The following is a 24,105-nucleotide window of genomic DNA, read 5'->3' as shown; positions in this document are numbered from 1 at the left end:
GTGCAGTGTCGGAATATTATCGATCAAGCATGAATTCACGCGTGCATAATGAGTAGTTGAGCTCGAATCGGATGCTCCGTGTTGATTAGATTAGAAGACGCAGAGTTGAGCTTCCGATGGACGATCGGAGCTGCAGCTAAACGTTTGCCCGACGTCACGAATCCGGAAATTAGGGCTCAGAGTTAGGGCACGGACTGGACAGAAACAAGACTATTCTGGTGCTCTACAAGCTAAACCTTTAGTTCTGGTTCATAGAGGTGCGTTTACTGTTCTGCTGGTATTGAAATATGGATGTAGTCTTGACTAACATGCTCATTTGACAAGAGACTAATTGCAACACCAAATATAAATTCAGAAAAAGAATTGCTAGCAATACGATCACACCCTGACGTCCAAATCTCCCAGAGCCTCACGTCTACCGGTGCTATTTGGGTCGAAATATGGCCTTTCACCAATACTGACGGCTCTCTGACCTGCTCTGGGTCCGAGACCCTCAAAATCATTGGTTGCACTGTGGTACACACTCCGGTTGTCCCAGATAGCTATGACGAAGGCGCCTATCAGTAAAGCTCTATTTGTTCACATGGATGGAAGAGAAACCATACCAAGATCATTGGGGCTCTGCCATCTGTTACGGACTTGCAAATCATGATTTTCAACAATCAATCTCACGAACCAGTCGAGGAGATTTTTGCTTTCTTCATCTGACAGTCCGTTGATTTTCTCGACATGGTGGCCAACTGCAAAAACGCTCCTCCAGCCAGTAACAGGGTTCGTCCGGATAACTGGATGAATGGCTCTTAACTCGTCCCCTACATTCTCAGGAGAGCCTCTTGGGCCTGCGAAAAGTTCGAAGTCATTCTCCTTTGCGCTCTGGTTAAAGAGAGGCTGTGCGTAAGTTGCTGTCAATCCTTCCAGAAATTTCTGGTACGGCTCTGAAATGCGGTCGTACACTTCATAACCAGAAGCCCAGAGGGTATCTAAAGTATATGTCAGCCAAGTATCCTCTATGTTCTCCATTGAAATACTGGAAGGGCATTCTACCTCCACCAGACTTTGGCAACTGTGTTAGACGCAGAACGGCATAGTCACTTGGCACTGGCTCAAAGGTAATGTCACTGTGCCAGCTACTCTTTTGACTCTGTTTTTTGTAATAGTTCCTCTTGTACAACTTCTTTGCCTGTTCAGAGCTAATGACACTGATCTCATCATCCTTTCCACCATGCTCACGTTTAGAATTGGACACAGGGTGGATATGTAAGGTTGATGTACTTGGCTTTCCAGCAAGCTGACCAAGACGGTGAATCAGCTCCTTCTGTCTATCATTATCCAGATCATCTTGTTTCCGAAAGAACACCACTCCTCGCTGGGATACTGCAAATACAACGTCAATTGCGAGTTTTAATATAGATTCTCATATCTCTCACCAGTGATGGCTAGCTCTCTAAGGAGGTCGTCAGAGTTGGGAGCATCGAGCCATTCCTTTAGGCTTGCATTTGGGAACTCCTTTCCAATGACAGGAGTGACATCAAATGACTCGAATTGATCCAATGCACCCTTCAACTGCAAAGGCTCTTGTTGAAGGCTTTTTGCGACAGACTTTGTCGTTTCAACAATGTTGGGCACAACATTTGAAACCTCAGTAAGTGCAGGGGCCATGCTTCTTGATGTATATAGATAATTTAATATGGTGAAACTGTCTCTTGGGCGTATGGAAGATATGAATGAAACTCTGGATGAGATATTGACCACTCTTATATAGACATCACGAGCATCAACCTGATGCCATGCTTTACGAAAATCACGAATTCTTTCCAATACTTCCCCTCATCACAACCAAAAGTTTAAAAGATAAACAGGGGATAATATCCAATTATCCAATCTTCGTCGACAGATGAGCTGATAAGATGCAGTATACCTACAGGGCTCCCAAGCACATGTGAACTTATCTCCGCATAAGTAAACGAGCGACCAAAGCTGGCAAGACCGAATAGCAACTCGTATTGAAGTTATTCGCAATAGAAGCCCGGCATCATGCAATGTGAAGTCTGATATGAGTGCCATTTGATTCAAGTGTGATAGGACAATGTTGACGTTGGATTGCGCCATCTCAGATGGACAATCTCCAATACAGTGTCGAGCTGGGTTGACATCAGCATCCATAAAGACATGTCATATATTTTCTTGGAGTTTCTAGCCAGATTCATGGTCTGGAAGTGGCGATCAACATCTATTTTCATATCGAAGGCTTCTTGTCTTGACTCTTCATTCCTCTGGCTTCTCAATATGCGTATACCAATCCATCATGAAGGGGCCCTCTGCTTTATCCCAAACCATATGATCTGTGTAAAAAAGACTCACTGGATCTCCTGGTGATTTTTGCTGTTGTTGTTGCATTGCTTCACGAAATTTGAGAAACAGTCAACTGGCGTATTTGAAGTCATACGCAGAACAATCTCTGACCAGATATTCTTCCCACAAATCGATATCAAAAAGTCTTGAGCTTTGATATCCAACAATCTACTTCTTCAATTTTTTTATATATTTAACCCATCTAAATCCAATAGTGTCAGCCGGCATAGCAACACTGTCGCTGCAGGTGACCCCGTAGAACCCTAATCAGCAATTATTGCCCCGCCGTCTTTTCAGCCCGAAATTCTTATTATTTTCGTCTTTTCTTTTTCTCAGCGTCCATCACATCATATTTACCACAACGCGCAGATAATATAGCCTCCGAGCTATACGCGCTCTGAACCGCCAAAATGTCTAAGCAACTTTCCATCGTTCTCCCAACAACCATCGCCCTCCTGGAGCGATTCCAAACCACTCTTTCCGCGCCCGCGCAAGATGCTCCGGTCTCCGCTGAACTCACGGAAAAAGACGCCTTGCCCCTCCTCTCTGCATCCTCCACGGCTCTTAAGTCGCAGGTTACCAAGCTGTCGCTTTTGGCGATTACCTCGCCTCTGACCCATTCGGCTGTGTCTACTGTTCTCTCGGCGTTGAATGAATCTGTGCTCCCGTCCCTCGTCACAGCGGCTTTACTCATTACTCCGGCCAACTACACGAAGGCATTCCACGCTGAAGTCCAGGTTTTGACGAAAACTGCTTTGAAGGAGGTATCCTTGCTGGTTGCAGAGGTGAAGTCTGTCGCAGAGAAGAAGGATAAGGCGAAGGACGAGGGAAAGAAAGAAAGCGAACTCTCTCAATCGGAAAAGGATGTCGTCACAGTAGCTACAGGCCGTGTGTGGGAATCATGCGATGTTCTTGTCGATGTGGCAGCCAAGGGTGTGGTGGGGTTTGTGGTGCGGCGGGTTGAGGAATGGAGAGATTTGGTCCGAGATGCAGTGGAGGAGATTGAAGAGTGGGATCCTGACGAAGACGAAGATGAATTCTACGACGAGCTTCTGGGCGACGATGGGAACAAGGATGCTGAGGCAGGATCCGACAATGAGGAAGATGACGAGGAAAGCTCCGCTGCTTTGCACGCCCACAAAAAGTCCACAATGCGCATCCTTAAACCTGTCGCGCAGATCTATCCTGCCATCCTCATGAACCGCTTGAAGAATGCTGGAAACAAACCGCTATCATCGCCATCAGGTGTCAACAAGCTGGAATCATTGATGACGAACCTGCAGTCTATCCCAGAAAATATCGACGAAGTAGCAGGAGCTCTTTACGAAGACAATTTGGACAAGTGCACTCGGTACTTGAAGGACGTCCGGAGTAAAGCTACCCGATCTTTGAACTTAGTTGTTCTGCCTTGGGGATCAGTGGAAGGAAATAACAGTCAAGAAAAGGCTGAGGATAAATTCACAACCTGGTCGAGAACATGGATGAAGGTCATGGATGAAGTCAGCAAATCAGTCGACGAGACGAAATGACTTCTAGATAGTTCAGGAAATTCAAAACAACTCATACATTAACAAATCAATTACTCTTGGTGTCACATTTGCAACGCTTGTATAAACCAAATCTATTTCCAAGTATATATAAATGCCCGAAAGGAAACCACGCCAGAATTATATGTCTGAAGTATATTTACAATGCGATGATACAAACCAACACCCGTGAGATGACTAGATCGTGGGACTTGGGCGGACAGGAGCACTCTCATTGTCTGGCACGCCAGCCTCAGACGTTTTCCACCCAGCTCATTGAATCCAGTGATGCTGGCCACCACAAATCCTCCTAGTACTCCTGTGAGTTCGTTTCTCCATCAGGCTCCCACTCGGCAAGATCCTCGGTATGAATCCGGTCCTTCAGCCACTCGAGAATAGCTTCGGTTCCCTTTGCAACAATCTGCCATCGAGGAACCCGGAAGGTATTGCCCGCCACTTCAAATCTCTTCAAAGCTGATCCTCCGTCCCAGTTTTTGCTAGAGCCTTCAGATCTCAGCAGGCCAAGCTTTGGTGGAAGACAATCGATGCTATTATTGCCTATATCCAGAACCTGGAGACCTTGAGCAGCTTCAAACTCCAGGCTTTCAAATCTGTTGTCAGAAGCGATAAATGCAATCAATTTTGGATAGCTCCGGCGGATAAGCGGCAGGGATCCAGCTATACGGTTGCACGAGATGTCAAGGAAAGTGAGAGATGGTGCCAAAAGATTGGACGAAATAGGTTCAAGGCTCACTAGGCCGGTTGCACTCAGATTGAGATTTTGGAGGTTCGGAAGAGTGAGCGATGAAGAGAAAAGAGCAGAACTGTCTAACGGATTGTTCGAGAGGTCCAGCTCAACCAGACCGTTTGCAAGCATACTGAGCGCTGGGATGGGGAAACCGCGCAACTCATTGTGTTGCAAATATAGGCATCGAACATCATGCGGGTCTAAATGCACCAGCCGGTCCACCTCAAGCTCATGCATGTCTTTGTATGATCTGTCCAGAATACCTCCTGGTCTGACCTGCCAGGCTGTTTGGCCCTGCTCTGGTGACTCTGGGGCAAGAGTAAACTGGGTTCCCACAGAACCCTCTTCATCATCTGTATCTGGAACCTCAGGTTCGCACCGATTGCGCAGATCACGCTTAATATCATCCGTGGCCATGTTCAGGAACTTTCGATCCCGAAGCGGGTTGTTCGCAACCCGAAGTGTGGCTAGGCTTTCCATCAACCCAATCTTTTCGTCTAATATCGAAATGTTGTTCCCAGTAACATCGACAGTCTTGATATTTTTTAGCTCAACAAGACCATCCGGCAAGTCCACAAGACTATTGTCTTCTACTAACAGGCTAAGTAGCGACTGCCAGCAAGACACATTTGGCAAGACCTTAATGCGGTTCACGCTCATTGATAGTGACTGAAGGTTAGGGAGGTCAATGCTTTCATTTTCTGAGAGCTTCTCCAGTGCATTGCTCACAACGTCCAGATTCTGCAGGGTTTCTAATCGGCGCACGGAGGCCGGTATCAAAGTTCCTTGAAGCTGGTTTTTGGAGGCAATGAGATCTTTCAGAGGAACTTTGCTTAACGCTTCAAAAGGTAGAGAGGTAAGTTGGTTATGGCCAACGTTCAATACCCGGAGTGAAGTCAAGTCCGAGATATTTTCTGGCAATTTTGTAAGAGAATTTCCACTGAGGTCAAGAAGCTCTAGGTTGCTGAGACGGCTAATAGTGGAAGAAAAGGTGCCCTGTAGTTGATTTTTTGCTAGTTTCAGGTCTCTAAGAGACTCCATTTCCATCACGATCTGTATTTCGTCCATGGCCAAATGGTTTCCCGAGAGATTTAGTGTATGAAGTCGCTGTAAGCGCCTGAATCCTACTGGAAGAGAGCGAAGTACATTTCCATGAAGGTCAAGTACCTCTAATCCACCAAACTGGTTGCCTTTCTCATCGACATCTGGGTCGAACTCGTTTGGGTCGATGTCGGGAAATGCAGACTCTGGCAATTCGGCAAACTCGTTGTCTGCAGCAATGAACTTGAATAGATCCACACTCTCGTACCAATCCGTAGTAGACTCGGGATCAAAGTCGTACATGCTCATGACTTCTTTGGGGAACTCTGTCAAGGACATAGCCGCGATATTCAAGCTACCCGAAGATCGACCAATATCCAAGCGCTTGCGAAGCACTCCTTTGTTTGGATCTTTGGGCCCCTGGTTGAATGGGTCTTCAATGTTATCCCAGGGATCAACAGACCCTGCCTCTGCCTGTGAGCTAGATTGCCTTGAAACTTTTCGTGCGGCTTTGGCTTTTGCAATGCTTTCTCTCAATGCGCTCGAGGATTTCGAAACCTTCCTTGTTTCCCGATCCGCCTCTTGCTCGGGGGTCCAAGACTCCGGTGCGGTGGATGCCGCTGACGATGTCTTTGAGCCTGTTGACAACCTTGTACTAGATGATGAACTCGACGGTGTCTTCCGTGTTTTCTTCACATTAAGAGGTTGTGGTGGAGGACCCATATTCGAAACAGTGGGCTTGGCGAGGGTTTTACCAGGAGCTGGGCGAGGCTTAGGTGCCGTGGTGGTGTTGGTACCTCCACTGTATAAGCCATGCCTCGCGGGAGAGACATCGGGTCGCTTGGATGCGGCAGTAGAAGGTAGCCCATCCGGACCTAAACTCTGTCTTACAGAAGGCATTTTCAACCTTGAAGGGCTCTCGACCGCCGGAATGGAGCCATTGTCAGTGGACGAGCTGCCATTTGCGACTAATGAAGGCACGGCCGATACTCGAGATCGGGATGGGAGTCGGGCCACGGAGGGATTCTGAGTGAATAGGTTATTTCCACTCTGCTGGCGAGAAGTTGAAGACGTCGATGGCGATCTGGAGTAGCTACTCATTGACGATGTCGGACGTGACGGACGTGACGGAGATCGTATCGGACTGGCCCCGTTGAAAAAGCTAGACTGTCTCCGTGACGGTGCCGGCGACGGCGGAATTTGGGATAGAGTCTCAATTGTCCGGTCTGATAGGGACGGCTGTTCGTCTCGGGAGCGCCCTCTAATTTCCGTGTCGTGCGCGGAGGTCTCGATGGTCGACGCTGCATCCGACCTTGCCTCGGATTCAGCCCATCCACCATCGCTTGTTCCAGCCTGAGAAACATCTCTTCTCCGGATCAGTCGCTCCGGCGGCTTGATATTTGAGGAATATTTAGGAAAGGGCTTTTTAAACACCGCATCCTCCGATGGTCTGCGCAATCTGGTGGCATCAAGGCCGGGGTCGGCTTGAAGCTTGTCTCGGGACGGGGAGGGTCTAAGGGAACGGGACACGCTGAATGTAGGCAAAGGCAGTCTAGACGTGGCTAATCGAGGGATTCCACTGGGCCGAGTTGGGGTTTTCGGATGCTTGTCCATGTTTGCATCACCTGTGTCTGGTGTAGTTGGGCGAAGAGGGGCGAGGGATGCGCAACTTTCAGGTACGAATGGGAATGAAGGCACAAGATCACAGGAAGGAGACTGTCATGCTGTAAAAAATTCAGGGGGTGAAAGAGAAGGCTATGATGCAATTTTTCCTAAGGAAGGAAGGGGTGACAGGATGGTTCTTAGATGCAGGCTGTCCAGTTCGTTGACCTGGTCTGATCTGTTCTTTTTCTGCTCTCTTCTTTCTTGTTTACGCCGCGATCAACTGCTTTAGTGACTCCGTCCAATCCGATCGCGGGCTGTGATTGGCCTGAGCCCACCTTGGGCTCCCGTCTATGGATGAACGGTCGTTCTTTGGGGAGAAAGGGTTATTTATGAAGAATAAAGGACGAATAAAGAATAGATTGGAAATGATAACATTTCATGCTTTTGTTTGTTTATGTTATTTTCCATGGTGAAAGGTTTTTTGACATGCTGTGTTGTTTGTTATGGACAGTATTGACGGAAATATATATCCAACACTGGGGATTAGATCGTAGCCAATTTACGAGCATAATACATGATACCCCTGAATATCCCAAATGCTATGACCACATTCTAATTATCATGGGAATAATAATGATAATCTCTTCGTGCATATCAAGACCCTAGTGGGCAACTAGGCATGGAGTGAAGCTGTCCGGCATGTGTCTTGTCAACTCTAGCATGCCACATGCAGACTCCTAATAGATCACCTGTATATTCAAGCACAATTGAACGCTGCTTTCTCATCCAGATCACATCCAATCCCCATCGACACTATCACCACGCTACCTCGCCCATTTCCACCGGCTTCTTCAACCCTGTTTCCTCTCCTCCCCGTTGCCCGTTCAACTCCCCACGATCGCTTTCTTGTTTACCTGCCCGTGATCTCCACGCTAACCGGATACAGTAAAATTGGGTTCTAGCGCGCGGCTGGGCTCACGTGGAGCAGATCTCTGCGCTGTGATTGGCCCAACCGGGACTGCAAGCGACCTGATTTCCCAGCCTCCCGCCCGCATTCGCAACCACCACCAACCATCCTCTGACTTAAGGCATCAAAACTCCCTCCCACCTTGCTTCTCACTTCGAGTTTACTAAACCAACTGTTATTGTTATTTCTTTCATCTTATCTTCCTTTATTTTCTTTCTCCCCTTGCTCCCTGTACTTTGCTCAACGTACCCCAGACTCTACTGTGGCCCCTCCCCCTCTCTTATCGACATACCTGTGCGACGGTCCTATCAGTGATAAGCGGACCCATCATCATCATCATCATCATCATACAGCTGTCCCGTCGGATGCCAACACACAACAGAGACATTGCCAATTGTTTGCCTGCAGTTGAGCGCACACTTCAAGTGTTTTCGCCTACTTTGGATTCTCCCTCCTTGGCCATTTTAGCAACTTATATCCCTTCATCAACCCAAATACAACTTCAAGTATCATAATATCTCCAACTTGCCTTGTGTTCCGGTATGCGCTCAGCTGTCATTCTCTTTTGATTCAATCTAGCTAACATTGTCCTAGTGCGAGGTCTCCTCTCCGCGGAAATATTCCTTTTTTGTTCTCTCACTGTCGTCTCTATCATGTCGCAAGATAGCGGACTTAAACTGTCGCAGGGTTCTCTTGCTCCTCCCGTGGAAATATCTGGCCCAGCTACCCCAATCAAGCGTGCAAGCCTGTCTGCTTCACCAGATTTTAGTGCCAAAGCTGGGAGTCAAACTTCACAATCCGAGAAGAACAAACTCTTCTCCCCCCGGCCGTTGTCATCGTCCGACATGACCCCGCCTCCGTCATCGCAGATCCCCGGGGCTCCTATGCGCCAGTCTAGATCAAGATCGAATTCGCTGCTGCCCTCCCCACCAGACCTTGAGAAGACACTCTGTGTTGCATATGGCGCTTCCGAAAACCTCCCAACAGCCGAAGACATTGACACTGCCAACAATTCTCAACTCCGCACAATTGCCAAAGACCTGCTGGGGGTAGCCCAAGAGGCTCGAATGTCCGCACTGCACTTCAAACTGCAGAACAGTCTCCTATCTTTCACGAGCAACGAGGCCATTAAGCGTGCTGAAGTAGAACATCAATTGGCTAGAAGGGAAGTCGAGATACTTCAGAGTTCAGAGTACCGCAGTCGCCAACAACCTTCAGAAATCAAGCCGTTGCAGCAAATTTCCAATGCGGAGCTGGAGCTTGCCCTTAAACGTAACCAAGAGCTTGAGCGGGTTAATGCTACACTCGACCGGAGACTCCGACGAGCGAAGAAACTCATCGAGCAAGAAAAAGAAAGGTCCGAGTCGCTTCAAGAGGAAAATGGTCGTCTGAAGAACCGCATTCGCGAAAACCGGAATCATTTCTCGTTGATGATCGAGCACAGTTCCATGTCTCCCAGCCCTCAGATGGACTTTCATAGGCAACCTGTGCCTCATTTTGGTGAAAGCCATGATCCGTTTGCCGCTCTTCTGGCCGCCGATGAAGTCCTCAACAGAGAATCCGCTAGTGTGACATCGACACCAAACAGGCATCATATCCCAAAACAGCAACACAATGGTCATGTGCGAGGTACTCATTCATTGTCCTCCCTTCCAATGACACCTGCGCGTTCCCAAGCGGCCTATCATAATAGCCAATACCTTAACCCCGCTGCTCATTCGCGTGACGAGCGTCACGACCGTGATAGCACAATATCAGCCTCCGATCCCGAAGAGGCCGAGACCGAAGAAGATGTCCCGGGTTCTCAAGCGAGTTCTCTTGCAACAAACATGCTTCGACGTAATCCTATGGTTAGCCATCATGGGGCTCGAGGCCCAACAACTGTTCCAAAATCCAGCACTTTGCTCCAAACAAAACTGTTTGGTCAAGTGAAAAAGGCTGGCGTGGAACCTCCCAACCAACACAAACGGAAAGGGAGCTTTGAGGAAGAAAGTGCGGCCTCGAAGAAATCCAAGGCGGACAGTGTGGGTCTTGGTATTGCAGCGCCAGCATGGAGCAGTAATACCGGCCGTGCATAATATGACAGCGCCTTGCATTCATTTGAGCTTATGTATGTACATAGTGCATGCTGAGTACACCTTTCATCCTTTTGGCATTGTATCTCCTGTCATATTTTTCTCTGTTATTCTTATGGATGTTTCTATCCCTGTATTTCTTTTCACGATTGATGAACATATGCAACAACTGATGGTCGGGAATGGTGTTTAATCTGGGTTTGGATTTTATTGATGTCAACCGGTTCATGATCTGGCAATGCTTTCTTTTTTTCTTTTTTAACACACTTCGGGTACTAAATAGTGCTCCTGGGGGCCTTGATTGATCATACTCTTGAATAAGAAGCATGATACGAAAGAAGTTGATGATTCCACATACAACATAGATATCTTATCCATCACGTGATTTACAAGTCCCCCCTCCCTATTCCGTAGAAGTACTGTATCGACTTTCCGCAGGCTACCATCCAACAGAAGACGGCCAAAAATATAGAAGTACCATGAAATACTGATAACCAGACAGTAGCCTGTCAAAATAATTCTATTTTAACTGCCGAAAATAAACGGTACAGTCGATACAAATGGTTTGGGTGCCTTTCCGAATCCGGCAAAGAGGCTAGGGCTCGCTAAGCGAGGCTGCGGCTCTGCGCGGTTGGCCACACCAAAAAAAGTTCCACCCAATATTGAACGACTCTTTTTTCGTTGGAGTCTCGAGACACGACCAGCAACCACCCACGACGACGACGACAATCTCCCGGACTTGATCCCCATCCGTCACAATGGTGTGTTATTTGATCCTCGCTGTTTCGATTTTATCGCTGGGTTAATGGAAAAGCCCATATTCGATATTATAATGATGTTGTTTCGAGGGGTTCATATGCTGATTGATTTGTGTGGCGGTGATATAGGCGATCAAGCACAACAACCAAATCCTTAACCAGCGTGAGTGAATCTGCACCATCGAGATTTATTATTCAGTTCGACAAGAAACAAATATAAAGAGGAATTCTTGGACTGACAGGATTTTTATACAGACTTCCGCAAGGACTGGCAGCGTCGTGTGCGCGTGCACTTCGAGCAGGTACGCTTTTCGAAATTATACCCTTTCCCAGGACCACCGAGTCGCACTACGATCCAATGAATTCGACGGAAGGTTTGATGGGAATTTTTACGATACGGGTAGACTAATGAATGGTTTTTGGGATATAGCCCAGCCGCAAGCTCCGCCGTCGCGAGGCTCGTCAGGCCAAGGCTGCCGCTGTTGCTCCCCGTCCGGCTGACAAGCTCCGCCCCGTTGTGCACTGCCCTACCGTCAAGTACAACCGTCGCGTCCGGGCTGGTCGTGGTTTCACCCTGGCTGAGCTGAAGGTAAATTTGGTCCCTTTGCAGAGAATTCGCCTTGGAGGGGTTGCAAACATTAGCGCACCTCTGCCTGGATTTTATGGCAACGGAAGCTTATTCGTCTTTTTTCCTGTCTTATAGGAAGCTGGTATCCCCAAGAAGCTCGCTCCCACCATTGGTATCTCCGTTGACCACCGCCGTGTCAATTACTCCAAGGAGTCGCTCGTCGCCAACGTTGCCCGTCTCAAGGATTACAAGGCCCGCCTCATTCTGTTCCCCCGCAAGAGCGGCCAGTTCAAGAAGCTCGACGCTTCCGCTGAGGAGGTCAACGCCGCCAAGGCCGCTTTCGCCGCTGAGGGTGAGGGCTACTCCACCCGTGTCGGTGCCACCCTCCCCATCACCAACCCTACTGCCGAGGAGGCCATCACCGAGGTCAAGCGTGACGACCTGCCCAAGGGCGAGGAGGCTGCCTACCGCCGGTTGCGGGACGCCCGCAGCGAGGCTCGCCACCAGGGTATCCGGGAGAAGCGTGCTAGGATTAAGGCTGAGGAGGCCGCCGCTGCCAAGAAATAAATGTGATTTCCTGCTAATGATGATCGGGTTGATTCTCAAGTCGGGGATTATTAGTGTATTGCGGCATGGCGTGGCTCCCCTTTTTCTCATAAACCTTATTACCTTTTGTCCTTAAAAAAGAAAGCTCCGAACCTCTCGAAATGCAAATGTCCCAATTTCATGTTCCACAGCAGTCCCTCTATGACTGATGTATACTTGCTGGTTGAGGGTGATTACATCGCCCAGTGTGGAGTGGGAACTTTGTGACGGGCAGCTGGACAAATCCATATATATGGGCTGGTTCTCAGTCCGCCATAGTCATGGGTTGAGATAGGGGGCACATGAGGAAAAAGGGTAAACTGATATGCCTCTTGGTAAACTAGCTCTGCATCGATAACATGACTATTTTCCCTCAAGATTCTCTCGCTTGGTAACTCGTAGAGATTGTTCATTAATCTAGATGCCTTTGGTAGATCCATACTACTTACGTTCAATAAAATATGCGAAAGTTCTAGAATTTATTCTTCACTACATCAAGTCTGCAAATATGTAAATAAATATGTAAATGATTAGGTCTAAAATAACTCCGTATGATTTACTATTCCAGGTATGCTCATTTTATTCGTCCATTTCCAATCCATTGTTAGTATATACCAATATCTGTATTCAATAGCCGAATAGATAGACTGCCAGGAGTTAATCACCTCTTCTTTGACACCTTTCCTGTGAGAGCTTGTCCCTCAGTTTCAGCGCCGAACAGAGTGTCTATGACGCCTCCAGTGGCTCGCACAATTGCATCAACATCAGCGGTACCCACCACGCCTTCAGTAGCACCGCCTGTATACTCATTTATTATCCCCTGAAATAACTTCTTGGCTTCCTGCTCTATCTTGCTAGAAGTGCCATCGGTTAAAGAAGATATCGAAACGCTGATCTCTGGCGTCAACTGTGGTTCGCTTGTCCACTCGTCAATTGTTAATGCACATGAAATCAGTAATTTGATAGGCTTCTCTGTGGTACTGAAAAGCATAGTCGTGCGTTCAAGATGTGGTACTAATCGTCTCAGGCCCGAAATTGTAGGGTGCCCTTTCTGGTGGCTTAAGCCATCAGTCGACCCACCAGGTTGGGGCATGCGGCCTGCAATTAGTTGCGAATGATTGCTTTCTATTTGCAGCCATATTTGCGCCCGCGATATTGTAGCTTCCCAATACCGATTAATACCCCAGCAAAGGCCGGATACATCCAGTTTCATCAGCGGATTCTCTAGCCTTGCGTTGACCCATCGCTGTAGGACCTCGGGTATGTTTGTTTTGGCGCTTTCAGAACTCGTTGGTACATATATCGAATTTATTGATTGTGTTTCCGGGTTTGTCTCATAGACAATTGATACATTGTAAAAAGTCGGAGGAAACGGAGGCGGAGAGGCCAATGTCAAATTATGTGTTTCCAGTAGTGCTTCTGATTTTGAGTTAGAAACTTCGTGTGACTGGGCTGTGAGAGCCAGCGGCGCAAAAACCGTGAGATACGGCTTCGTCTGCGCAGGCTCCTGAAGCGCAAAGGGATTTGTCGGCGAAGGGGATGCTTGACGAGTAGTTCGAGGTGCTTTTGTAGCGAAGGGCAGTAAGGTGGAAAGGAGTGACGATATGTGTGCATTGGATGGACGAGACCCGGATGCGGCCTTGTGGGAACGATCTTCGGATGCTAACGCGGCGCTGTTTAGGAGTCAGTAAGCAGCTCAGTTGTTCTGAAAACCAAGGGGACTCACATGAGTTTGCCAAAGTCCTGGCCAGCAGGCTCTGTGACCCCATCGGGTTGGCTGATTCTTTCTGACCAGCCTTCCAATGTCTCAATGTCATCCTTCAACCGTCGTATTTCGGTAGAAAGCTCCCTTTTCAGCTTCTGTTTCTTCAATGCAGTTTCTGGCATTAGATTCTCGTTCGCCGCTAGACCAAATTCTGATAAATCATCTAGATCAAAGCCAGCATCCTTAAATTTCAGAGGGCTCGGCTGCAGAGTATCTGTAGTCCGTCGCCTGGATCGTTTCCCATGTCGTGATGTAGGGCTGCTACTTAGGAGCCCCCTTGGTCGCCCTGGAGGATTTTCAAGACCCAATTGAGTGGGAGTCGGGGGTAATTCGGGTTCTTCGAGCACCTCATGCAAGGAAGGATGGTCCAAATCCCCATGCGCACCCATCGCACCGGTTGCACTGTCCAGCTCGGATGCCAATTGATCTTCAGGTGTGTTTTCATGCGCCAACTCGTTAGTATTTCTTCTTGCCACAGGAGATCCGAAGTTTAAGTCGGATGGAACAATTTTTCTCGAGACTCTCCGCGGAGGAGCAGCAAATACATTTGATAGTCTCCCTGGAGATAGAAGAGGTGAACCGCCGCTCAACCTGGGCCCGTTCATCGGGCTTGCGGTAGAGGTCAGTGAAGGCCTCAAAGCTTTCCTATCCCGCAACCCAAATACCCTTGAACCTGGATGCTCTTGCTGGCCACTTTGATTGCGCTTGCTCGCAGTCCTCGTCGGTGATCTACTGATTCCGCGTGCTAAAATCTCCGGATGCGATCTCGCCAAGCTGGCTCTCATCGGCGATTGAAACGAAGCACGATCATGTGAGCGCGTTTGAGTGTCATCTTGAACAGTCGGTGGGTTCATTTGGGACGCGTCGACAGTGGTAACATTCGTCTCGCTTGTTTTGCGCCACTTGGCAGGTGATAGCATTGCATTGAACGCCCCCAAGTTGTCTCCTAGATAAACAACTCAGACACCAAAGACACCGACCATTCCTGCGTACCCTTCTTCCTTTCTAACCGCAGGCTATGTGTGTGTGTGTGTGTGTGTGTGTGTGGAAACCAAGGTTGTTGCTGCGTTCTTGTCAGCCGATAAAGTTGCGCGGCGGCAGTTGAGGATAAAGAGGCATGTTTGCACTGTTTGCATCATGACATAACCGCCTGTCGGAAGCGTTGATCGATATCTTTTTCCTTCTTTCTTACTTTCTCGACATCATTGCTTGGCACAATGGAGTCTGTCTCTGCTGGTGGCATAAGACAATTGCTCCTCGGGAGGAACCGCTGCTTATCATGCTCAAGGCGCTATCTTTCCCCCAAAAATCCACTTTCTCTTTCGCCCGCATTCCCTGCCAGGCATTATGCCTCCACTCCGAATAACCGACGCAAGGCCACACATAATAACAACGGCTCTGACGATACTCAAAACGACGGGAATCCACTAGAAGATTCAGAATCAACTCAAGCGCATCCAATTTCAGGGTACTACTCGCTTATTCTCTCGGCTCCTTCTCCCTACAGTCAAGCGACTACTTCACGTCCCGCTGCCGAATCCCCGACGCCAGTTGAGCAGTCCCCGCAAGAGAAAATGTCTATTGTCTTTGGCAGCCGTCTTACTAGCCCCGGCCGCTCTTCCCGCTATAACCCGAGTACCACCTCTCCGGAATCGAGTTGGAAAACTGTTAACGGCGTACCAATTCCACCGAAACCCGAGGAGCCTGATAATTGCTGTATGAGTGGTTGCGCCCACTGCGTGTGGGACGACTACCGCGACGAGATGGAGGATTGGGCTGGAAGACTTGTAAAGGCCAAGGCCAAGGGCGCATCGCAAATCGCAACAGCGGAGATACGTCAGACACCGAGACCCGAGGTTGATTCTGCTAGTACAAGCATGGACGACGATGGTGGCGGCAGTGATACCAACTGGTCTATACCGGAACAAAATGATGATCTGTTTGCCAGCATACCCGTGGGAATCAGAGAGTTTATGAAAACGGAGAAGAAACTCAAGCAAAGACATAAGGATGAAGCCAACGCGTGAGCGGTCGAGTCGAGAACTTTGATATAAGATATTGGCTTGTTTGGTCAGCCTCTGGATATCTACTGCTTGATATTACATACTCTGTGTCCTTTGACCTTATCGGACGATCTTTTGTGGATATATAGACCAGATAGATTATATGTACATAGTCACAACGATACCACGAACCCGCAAAACAAACAAGAATCTAAGCAAACGACTAGAATAGATCCCCTTTCCCACCTATCAAAAAGACGATCAACATCCAATGTCAACAGCGTCAATTGACGTTGCTAAGGCTACTCCTATTGGTCCGTGCCAAGCCCGATGACCGCGTGGAGAAATGCAAGAAGCAAATCTGCGGTATCTTTTGGTTTCCTCTGAACGACCAACAGATCAGGACAGGGCAATTTTTGGCTGCTCACTCGTGCAGGGACAAGTCTTCTAGATTATTGGCTTATAAGGCGACCCTCTTTTCCCTCCCATGACGCGCCGTCGTTGATTGTCAATGGCAATGCCAGCCTGCGGAAATGCGAAGCTACTCAGTACGGAACTCTTGTCTCCATTGCTCTTGATGACTTGAAACTAACGTATTTCCCTCGCTTTAGAATATCAGGCGCGCGCTCTTTTCGATTGAAAATGGCACTCCGCAAGTTGACCTTGCCCTCTCCGGCCCACGTCGATCTGCTTATCAGAGACGAATGCTCACAGCCTCTCCGTCGGTTTCTTCTCTCGTGACGAATTCAAAGCCTGAGGCTTCTGGTGCAACTTCCCGTCGACGATTATCGAAATTGAAACAGCCGAGGTCATTCAACGGTTCTCTACGTCACTATTCTACAGCAGGGGAAACCGATGGGCTACGTGATGCGAAGCCCGAACCGCTTGTTCCTGCTGAAAATGGCGACGCGCCATGTGATGGAGAAACAGATTTGACAGAGAACATCGAAAGCTCGCTGTTCTCGGATGAACCCATCCCACTGACCACCGCCAAAAAGGGGGATCAGCCAGGGGACAAGATCGTCCTTCCCAGTGATAAGGACTATGCAGGTCTAGGAGACTCGTTGCGACGGACTCCAAAAGGAACTCTCATCTCCGAGTTTGTGAATAAAGGAATAATCCAGACAGATGTTGAATATGTTAAACTAGAGCATGGTGGCGTTCTCTGTACTCTGAAGTGCACTGTCGTAGAGACGCCTGAAGTTGTAATTGTGGAAGCCCGCGGTAGTTCAGATGTATGTGTGATTCCAACCAGTATCTTTTCTCTTTTCACTGATCCGCAATTAGAAACACTCAAGCCGTGAGGCTTTTCGGCATCTAGTTTCAAAGCTGCATCTAAGCGGCGTGCTCCGGCGATTAATTGACCGAGGCAAGCCTCGAGTTTTGAAGAAGCTTCGGCTTCGTATAGAGGATGATTTGCTTGTTTGTATGCGAAGAGGACTGCGAGACTTGAGGCTTGCTGGTGGCCTTGCCATGACAGAAAGCCGTGAATACCAGATCCAAGTGCCCAAGGCTGATAATTTCTCCAAACCAAGTACCGGAAACGCTCAAATCAGAAAAGCACGACTGGTGGAACTTGACCGGTGGTATCAAGAAGATGCGAAAACCCTCCAAACATCCAAGGCCCGAAAGCTTACAGAGAGCTTGCCAATAAACAAAAACAAGAAAAAAGTCCTTGGTATCGTCGAAAACAACACGTATTCCATTATTGCAGCAGATACTGGCTCCGGCAAGTCGACCCAGGTTCCCATGATATTGCTTCACAACGCCATCGCAAAGGGTGCCGGGCCAGAGTGCAAGATCATCTGCTGCCAGCCCCGTAGAGTTGCTGCGGTTTCCCTCGCCAAACAAGTGGCCCACGAGAGAAAAGATAGGGATGGGAAGTTCATCGGGTATCATGTTCGATTTGAAAGCCGATTTCCCAGGCAAGGTGGATCGATCACTTATTGCACTTCAGGGATTCTGACACAAATTCTTCAGAATTCGCCTTCCGTCTTGGACTCACTCTCTCATATCGTCCTCGATGAAGTTCATGAACGAGATATCCAAATCGATTTTCTTATGCTTCTGTTGAAAAGGTACATTGGCCAACGTCAGGCCATAGGTGCAAATGTGCCTAAAGTCGTCGTGATGAGTGCCACTCTCGATATTGATCTTTTTGCTTCTTATTTTCAGAATAGATCAAGCGATGGAAATCTCATGCCGGCTCCACACGTCATCATCCCAGGTCGCACATTTGCAGTCCGCAAACATTATCTCCAGGATGTCCTTGATTCTCTCTCGCGGGTCTACTCTGCAGATGTTCTGGGATCGTTGCTTAATGAAGAATCAGAAATGAAGTATTATCTGGACCGGTGTAAGGTTCAGCTTCATACCAATCTACCCAAACCAGAAAACCAAGGGAGTTCCCGCGAGCAAGAAGACTCTGAAAAAGCTGTTTCCAAATCACCTAGCGATATAATCCGCGAAGAAGACTCTTTTGTGCCTCTTGGCTTGATATGTGCGGTTATAGGCTACATCTTCTCGACCACCAAAGGTGGCTCTATATTGATCTTTCTACCCGGCATACGCTACATAAACGCTGTCACGGATTTTCTTCGAAAGTACGAAAGATTACTGGGGTTTGACTTTTCGGATGAAGCACGATTCAAAATTTTGCACTTGCATTCAAGTCTTCCAGAGGGCCAGGTGGAGCTTCTTGGTTCGGTTCCGTCTGGCTGTCGACGGATTATTCTCTCAACAGATATCGCCGAAACATCCATTACTGTGCCAGACGTCAAATTTGTGATTGATCCGGGCAAATCGCATCAAAATGTCTATGACCCGCAGTCGAGATATAACCGGCTCGCTTGCTCTTGGATAAGCCGATCTAGCGCTGCTCAGCGCGCTGGGCGTGCAGGAAGAGTCCAGGAAGGAGAATACTTCGCCCTGTTTACCAAAGAGATGCACGAATCCATGCGTATTGACAGGACCCCAGAAATTGTCCGCAGTGACCTTCAAAGTGCCTGTCTGCTCGCAAAGAAGCTTGCTGATATTCCTGCTCGCGAGTTCCTGCTCGGGTGCATCCAACCGCCGCCAGATTCCCTGGTGGAACTGGCCGTGAGAAATCTGCAGGCATTGCAAGCACTGGACGAGCAGGGGAATATCACGGCACTTGGTAGGCTTCTTTCGGGGCTGCCTTTTGATCCATCTTTGGCAAAGCTGGTCTTGCTAGGAATTATTTTCCGCTGCTTAGATCCACTTCTTATCGTCGCATCGTTGGGAAGTGAAATGGCCTTGATGGATTTGACACCACTCTCTGAGCAACGCAAGGAAGCTTTGAAGATTCGGCAAGAGTACTCGCGGAATACCTGGAGTGACCACATGAGTAATATCAACCTCTTCAAGGCCACACGGGACATATATTTCCAAAAGGGGCACCGGCCAGCTTTCGAGTTTGCCAAGTCTCACTTTATACAATTCACAAAGTTCATTGAGGGGCTGAAGGTGGGCCAACACGTAGTGACATTCCTGCGTATCAACGGACATCTTCCCCCTAGTTCTGGTGGTGATACGATTCAATTTGGGGGCTCTGAGCTTAATATGAACTCATGGCGGATTCCTCTCATCAAATCCTTGTTGCTTCATACTCTGTACCCCAACCTGGCTGCTCCTCTATTAGTACCGAAGCGCTATCGCACCGAGAAGGAAGAAAAAGTGGCCTTGAATAACACCAGTGTGAACTCGAATTTGAGTACAGACAGCTTGCTTTTCTTCCAGCGCAAGAAACAGTCTATATTTGATGGATTTTTCCTCATGCATGACACTTCCCATGTGACACCTCTGGCCGCATCTCTGTTTGGTGGGCGACTCCAGGCGATCGATGGTAGAATATACGTCGATTCCTGGCTTGACTTTGAGATCAAGGTCAGCGGAGGGCCAATGGAGATACAGCACGCGGCCAAGGTTGTGATCGAATTCCGAAAGGCACTGGACAAGGTTAGTGAAACACCCATCTTCAACCTCATATTTAGTTCTTTCTTTCTTTCCTTTCCTTTTCATTTCTCTTTCCAGAGCTAACATCGATTCTACAAAAGGCTCTCATGGCGGCTTTCGAAACCTTAGCAACCAGCGAACGCGGCTTTCACGCTGGCCAACCAATGTATTTTCCCAACATGACTCGCGATGTGATCTTCAACACCCTTTCAAATACAATTATCGACGTTCTTGACCGAGACTTTGATCCTGAGTACACCAGGAAGCGAATCACTGCACCAGCAAAGTGGGAACCACTACGAAAGCCTTCTCCTTCATAGAACCACATCGCATTCGGTTGGATTTGGTTATAATTTTCTCGTTATATATCTCTACTATATGGGCAAAAGGATAGACTAGCAATCACTGTACGTACATAACATTATGGCAATATTTATACTCCATACACACTCCATGCAGTAGTTCTTAGCGGCGGAAGAATCTGCCACATCCGTCCGCCTTGATATCGATAACAAAAAAAAGTTTATCAACACCCTAAGCCATCTCAAACGCATTATAATAATGAAAATCCAAAACATACACAGGCAACATGTCCATTTCTAAAAGCGAATCAGACATCATTCTGAATCGAGCCAATGTCGCATTGGCGCGAAGCCAACGCCTCGTAGCCTCCTGGCTCCCTCCCAAGACCGAAGATGAATTAACAAACATCAAAACCGAGGAGGAATTACAAAAAGAAGAGGATGAGATATTTACCGCTGTTCCTGAGACGTACGTTACCCAACCTTTTTTTTTATACCCTTCTCTTATGTACTGTTGTGGAATTTGTACTGATAACCCCCAAGACTCGGAGTCGGCGCTCCCCTCCCCCAGAAGGCAGCAGATGGAAGTTGGAACCGGACGGAATTGAGCTCCAACGACAAGTTACGGAAACAGTTACTCGGCAAGAACTATGAGAAAGTCACCAAGGCCAAGGCACTGGCTGCTAAGCAGGCGTTGAATCAATCGGCAGCATCTACTCAATCGAGTACGCCCCAAGAAGACGAGGACGATGATGAAGAAGAGGGACGAACGGCGTTGGTTGGGAGGAAAAAGAATAACAAGAAGAGAAAAGTTGATTCGAATCAGAAGGAAGAGACTCCTGGTACATCGGATGCTGTCAATGGTGATAATGGTGATGGTGACGATGAAGACGCCAAACGAGGAGCAGCTTCTTCGTCACGTCCATCGGCAAAGGGGAGGAAAAAGGCCACAAGCTTTTTGGATGAGATACTGGCGCAGAGATCAAAGAAGAGAAAGAAGTGAATTTTTGGACGGATACTTGTTCTATAGTCTGTTCTGTTAGGATCAATATACCCACTTCGTTGTCACTACTATATGGATCAGTAATCTGAGCATCCATAATTACCAGGACAATTCCCCGTCTCAATAAATGTACTCTGAAATTATCAAACATCCACTCTGCAATCCTAGATTATTACCTTATTACCAAAAAACACGGTTCTTGCTCCACCCAACCCAAGGGTATAATATGATATGCGGTAAAACCGAGTACTAAAAGCCTCGCCGCTGTATTTGCCATCAAACAACACCACCAGTCTGGTATAATGTAAAAATAACACGAACAGCTACAGAGGGGATTCTCTAATATCTGAGCTTCCAAAGACACAAGCTCAGATGCACAGAATCATGGCCTCCTGCTGTCCCAAGAAAAGAAAAAGTGGCTTTCTTTTATAGATTGTACAAAATAAGACCCATTCACGAAACGGAAAAATAAAAGATGGAACGAAAATATGGGATACCTTCCAAGAAAAATAAAATAAAATAAAATAAATGTATGTAGAACCAGACAAGATGAGATATGCAACGGTATTTGTCTTTCTTTTACCCCACTTGATTATGTTCATGAAGACGTTCATTCCCTCACTAGTAGAGAAAAGGATACGTAAAAAGGGATGAGCATGTCCAGCAAGTGGACGGGAATTTTTCCAAAATCAATGACGAGATTTGGTCGTTATTCACTCCAGTCGCTTTCGTTTTCGGTCATCAGCCATCGTATGCTGATCCTCATCGGGTCTTTCAGCAGTGTCGGCAGGATTGAGTAGCGAATGGACGTTACTTGCCATGCTAGACCGTCGGGTCGCAGGCAAGGAGGACTCGTGTCGAGGGAACCTAGACCCTCCAAAGGACCATGCATTTTCAACGCTGAGCGTTGACGGGGTCGATTCGGCATTTAAGGGAGGAGTAGCATGCCGGGAATTATTGTCCTGGAACCGCCGGGGTACCCCCATCTCGTATTGGGCCAGGACATCTCGCACCTGCTGTTCACTGGATGTCGGAGTCCGATGTGGCGAAGGAGGCCATGGGCCCGTTGCACCACCTGCCGGGTTGGTGGGCGGGAAGGGAGAAACTCCCGGTGGTGGCCAGCCATGCTGTCGAATATCGGCAGAGGTGTGTCGGCGAGCAAGGTTAGGCCCCGGAGGAGAGGAAACGGTTGACAGGGGGTGGGGCATCGGTTGCTGTGGCGGAACGACAGAGGGAATCTGTGGTCGGCTGTAGTTCGGGGGGGAGTTTGCAGCCCCAATTGACCCGTAGCGACGAGGGGATGCGGCGAGATGCGGGGGAACCGGAGGGCGTATCATATTCGTCCTAGGGGCTTCCATCACCGATGGTCGACGACCATCCTCCTGAGGCATTTGGCGTGGCGAGAGCGGCGGGCCAGGGTCGGTAGACACATTTGCAAAATAGGGCTGTCTAGCAGATAGATATGGGTCGTGGGGAGTTTCGAGGGCTCGCACAGCGTCGAGCTGCCTTTCCAGTTCTTTCTGCATAGTGGACACTACCAAAGGTGTCAGTAATCGCGGACAAGGGAAAATATTCACCAAAGTCCTTACCATCCCGGTACAAAGGGCTCTCACGGTCAGGAACCATGGCTTGCAGGAATCGGGAGATTGAATAGGTCCACTACAGTGACTCTGGTCAGCTGGGAACACTTCCGATGGGTAAACATGCACAATTGACTCACATGGTAGCATTTGTTCAGGCTTTCCGCCATACCTTGACATCTGTGATTGAGTGCCGCATTTCCCTCTTCAGCACGACTTAGGCGGGCGTGCATATCATATAGGCTGTGTTCCAGATTCATCAATCGCGCATCGGTAGCATCGGGGACAGGCTCAGCCGGCGTGCCAGGCTGAGAAGCAGCAGCTTTATGGTGACCGGGGAACGAGTCGCGATGGATCAGAGCATGTCGGGAGGCTCGCCGCTTGATTTCCCGCAATCCAACTAGATCTCCTCGTTTGAAGTTGCCATTTCCGTGCTTGAACTCCCACAATGCGGAGTCGGGGGAACCTGTGTGGAAGACATCGCTCACTAATTTATTCCCCCCCCCCTCTGGTGTCAGCCGTTGTCCAAATAAAACTCAGCCATCGGAATCTACCTCATACCTTTGTGAAATCCATACATGTTCAACTGCCTCACAAAAGACGAGATATTGGTGTGTTTGAAGTATTGGCTAGAATGGGCATTTAGCATCAATTCTGGAGATTGGGGGCCACGGAGGAACTGACGCAAGAACTTTTGAGAATTCGGAGGTGGGAGACATGACAAAGCTATCGTTGGTACCGGACCATGAGATTAAATGTTGGATACTGGGGTCCTCTAGCATACTGTTCACGACTGTCAGCAACATGATTACTTCGACGAGACGGTTGGGGCACCCGCGACCGGAGGGAAACTCGAGCAAACGTACTTGTAGAGCTTGTGAATGAAAGCAGTCTGAACGACTTTGGGCTGTTGAGCTGCGGCAGCAGCTCCGACGGCCTGGTTAGGGCCATGGTTGTTCGAGCTCCCAACTTCAGCGGAGCCATTGGTGGTGTTTGCGCCCGTTCGATCGCTATCGGGGCTGTTCTGGACGGGCGGCGCAGGGCCCGTCATCGCAGATGTTGGTGGAGTGACCTCCATAGGTTCACCCGACGAGTGAGCGGAGGATGTAACGGATGAGGATAGGACAGGGAGCTTTCGCGTCTTGCCGGGCGCATCTGTAGAAAAGGTACTTCTCGCTGGGGGGTCGGCGAGACTGCTCATCTCGCGCAGTGCGACGAGGAGAGGAGATGGGACTCAGAATAACAAGGAATT

General features: G+C 48.5%; 12 protein-coding genes across 12 annotated transcripts; 7 read left to right on the top strand and 5 right to left on the bottom strand.

Moving 5' to 3' along the window:
* Positions 1-378: 378 nt before the first annotated feature.
* ASPWEDRAFT_70750 (TauD/TfdA dioxygenase family protein) lies at positions 379-1,707 on the bottom strand (the record flags this gene model as incomplete). Its single annotated transcript, XM_040839145.1, has 4 exons — positions 1,428-1,707; positions 1,045-1,374; positions 606-980; positions 379-557 (listed from the first exon to the last, which is right to left on the bottom strand). Exons 1-4 carry the CDS (start codon positions 1,657-1,659, stop codon positions 379-381), a joined length of 1,116 nt encoding a protein of 371 aa, XP_040686833.1. The 5' UTR covers positions 1,660-1,707.
* A 1,055-nt stretch (positions 1,708-2,762) lies between these two features.
* Positions 2,763-3,881, top strand: ASPWEDRAFT_115358 (uncharacterized protein; the record flags this gene model as incomplete). Its single annotated transcript, XM_040828575.1, has 1 exon — positions 2,763-3,881. The coding sequence occupies one exon, from the start codon at positions 2,763-2,765 to the stop codon at positions 3,879-3,881; it is 1,119 nt and encodes a 372-aa protein (XP_040686832.1).
* A 307-nt stretch (positions 3,882-4,188) lies between these two features.
* ASPWEDRAFT_116246 (uncharacterized protein) lies at positions 4,189-7,281 on the bottom strand (the record flags this gene model as incomplete). Its single annotated transcript, XM_040828642.1, has 2 exons — positions 4,189-6,507; positions 6,559-7,281. The coding sequence occupies 2 exons, from the start codon at positions 7,279-7,281 to the stop codon at positions 4,189-4,191; spliced, it is 3,042 nt and encodes a 1,013-aa protein (XP_040686831.1).
* A 1,136-nt stretch (positions 7,282-8,417) lies between these two features.
* On the top strand, positions 8,418-10,499 carry ASPWEDRAFT_43225 (uncharacterized protein). Its single transcript, XM_040835986.1, has 2 exons — positions 8,418-8,779; positions 8,834-10,499. Exon 2 carries the CDS (start codon positions 8,893-8,895, stop codon positions 10,315-10,317), a length of 1,425 nt encoding a protein of 474 aa, XP_040686830.1. The 5' UTR covers positions 8,418-8,779; positions 8,834-8,892; the 3' UTR covers positions 10,318-10,499.
* A 319-nt stretch (positions 10,500-10,818) lies between these two features.
* On the bottom strand, positions 10,819-11,305 carry ASPWEDRAFT_43224 (uncharacterized protein). Its single transcript, XM_040835985.1, has one exon. It carries the CDS (start codon positions 11,062-11,064, stop codon positions 10,840-10,842), a length of 225 nt encoding a protein of 74 aa, XP_040686829.1. The 5' UTR covers positions 11,065-11,305; the 3' UTR covers positions 10,819-10,839.
* ASPWEDRAFT_53190 (60S ribosomal protein eL13) lies at positions 11,073-12,207 on the top strand (the record flags this gene model as incomplete). The annotated part of the gene is made up of 5 exons (XM_040837847.1): positions 11,073-11,075; positions 11,202-11,235; positions 11,328-11,374; positions 11,503-11,661; positions 11,776-12,207. 5 exons carry the CDS (start codon positions 11,073-11,075, stop codon positions 12,205-12,207), a joined length of 675 nt encoding a protein of 224 aa, XP_040686828.1.
* A 679-nt stretch (positions 12,208-12,886) lies between these two features.
* On the bottom strand, positions 12,887-14,844 carry ASPWEDRAFT_53189 (uncharacterized protein; the record flags this gene model as incomplete). Its single annotated transcript, XM_040837846.1, has 2 exons — positions 12,887-13,898; positions 13,952-14,844. 2 exons carry the CDS (start codon positions 14,842-14,844, stop codon positions 12,887-12,889), a joined length of 1,905 nt encoding a protein of 634 aa, XP_040686827.1.
* Positions 14,845-15,195: 351 nt separating this feature from the next.
* ASPWEDRAFT_43221 (oxidoreductase-like domain-containing protein) lies at positions 15,196-16,315 on the top strand. Its single transcript, XM_040835984.1, has one exon. The coding sequence runs from the start codon at positions 15,208-15,210 to the stop codon at positions 16,015-16,017; it is 810 nt and encodes a 269-aa protein (XP_040686826.1). The 5' UTR covers positions 15,196-15,207; the 3' UTR covers positions 16,018-16,315.
* A 26-nt stretch (positions 16,316-16,341) lies between these two features.
* ASPWEDRAFT_610674 (uncharacterized protein) lies at positions 16,342-17,823 on the top strand. Its single transcript, XM_040838556.1, has 5 exons — positions 16,342-16,541; positions 16,605-16,645; positions 16,708-17,228; positions 17,281-17,419; positions 17,529-17,823. Exons 2-5 carry the CDS (start codon positions 16,636-16,638, stop codon positions 17,645-17,647), a joined length of 789 nt encoding a protein of 262 aa, XP_040686825.1. The 5' UTR covers positions 16,342-16,541; positions 16,605-16,635; the 3' UTR covers positions 17,648-17,823.
* On the top strand, positions 17,735-20,705 carry ASPWEDRAFT_610383 (uncharacterized protein). The gene is made up of 4 exons (XM_040838552.1): positions 17,735-17,918; positions 17,974-19,971; positions 20,070-20,375; positions 20,553-20,705. Exons 2-3 carry the CDS (start codon positions 18,055-18,057, stop codon positions 20,286-20,288), a joined length of 2,136 nt encoding a protein of 711 aa, XP_040686824.1. The 5' UTR covers positions 17,735-17,918; positions 17,974-18,054; the 3' UTR covers positions 20,289-20,375; positions 20,553-20,705.
* Positions 20,512-21,535, top strand: ASPWEDRAFT_159686 (DUF3245 domain-containing protein). Its single transcript, XM_040829768.1, has 2 exons — positions 20,512-20,739; positions 20,814-21,535. The coding sequence occupies exons 1-2, from the start codon at positions 20,558-20,560 to the stop codon at positions 21,271-21,273; spliced, it is 642 nt and encodes a 213-aa protein (XP_040686823.1). The 5' UTR covers positions 20,512-20,557; the 3' UTR covers positions 21,274-21,535.
* A 451-nt stretch (positions 21,536-21,986) lies between these two features.
* ASPWEDRAFT_114734 (uncharacterized protein) lies at positions 21,987-24,054 on the bottom strand (the record flags this gene model as incomplete). The annotated part of the gene is made up of 6 exons (XM_040828520.1): positions 21,987-22,807; positions 22,863-22,932; positions 22,994-23,340; positions 23,415-23,482; positions 23,538-23,636; positions 23,720-24,054. The coding sequence occupies 6 exons, from the start codon at positions 24,052-24,054 to the stop codon at positions 21,987-21,989; spliced, it is 1,740 nt and encodes a 579-aa protein (XP_040686822.1).
* Positions 24,055-24,105: the final 51 nt, after the last annotated feature.

The sequence above is a fragment of the Aspergillus wentii genome, assembly GCF_001890725.1.
Source record: "Aspergillus wentii DTO 134E9 unplaced genomic scaffold ASPWEscaffold_6, whole genome shotgun sequence".
In the NCBI taxonomy this organism is placed as follows: Eukaryota; Fungi; Ascomycota; class Eurotiomycetes; order Eurotiales; family Aspergillaceae; genus Aspergillus; species Aspergillus wentii.
This window is presented reverse-complemented; position numbering and strand designations above follow the sequence as displayed.

What these genes read in the sequence shown, in the direction of transcription:
- ASPWEDRAFT_43221 (XM_040835984.1), top strand. Translation starts at nt 15,208, where the DNA reads ATGGAGTCTGTCTCTGCTGGTGGCATAAGACAATTGCTCCTCGGGAGG.
- ASPWEDRAFT_43225 (XM_040835986.1), top strand. Translation starts at nt 8,893, where the DNA reads ATGTCGCAAGATAGCGGACTTAAACTGTCGCAGGGTTCTCTTGCTCCT.
- ASPWEDRAFT_610674 (XM_040838556.1), top strand. An exon ending in AAGCCCGCGGTAGTTCAGAT is followed by an intron (nt 17,229 to 17,280) that starts GTATGTGTGATT and finishes ATCCGCAATTAG; the next exon opens with AAACACTCAAGCCGTGAGGC. An exon ending in AGAGGATGATTTGCTTGTTT is followed by an intron (nt 17,420 to 17,528) that starts GTATGCGAAGAG and finishes CTCCAAACCAAG; the next exon opens with TACCGGAAACGCTCAAATCA.
- ASPWEDRAFT_159686 (XM_040829768.1), top strand. Translation starts at nt 20,558, where the DNA reads ATGTCCATTTCTAAAAGCGAATCAGACATCATTCTGAATCGAGCCAAT. An exon ending in TTTACCGCTGTTCCTGAGAC is followed by an intron (nt 20,740 to 20,813) that starts GTACGTTACCCA and finishes ATAACCCCCAAG; the next exon opens with ACTCGGAGTCGGCGCTCCCC.
- ASPWEDRAFT_610383 (XM_040838552.1), top strand. Translation starts at nt 18,055, where the DNA reads ATGCTTCTGTTGAAAAGGTACATTGGCCAACGTCAGGCCATAGGTGCA. An exon ending in TCCGAAAGGCACTGGACAAG is followed by an intron (nt 19,972 to 20,069) that starts GTTAGTGAAACA and finishes ATTCTACAAAAG; the next exon opens with GCTCTCATGGCGGCTTTCGA.
- ASPWEDRAFT_43224 (XM_040835985.1), bottom strand. Translation starts at nt 11,064, where the DNA reads ATGGGGATCAAGTCCGGGAGATTGTCGTCGTCGTCGTGGGTGGTTGCT.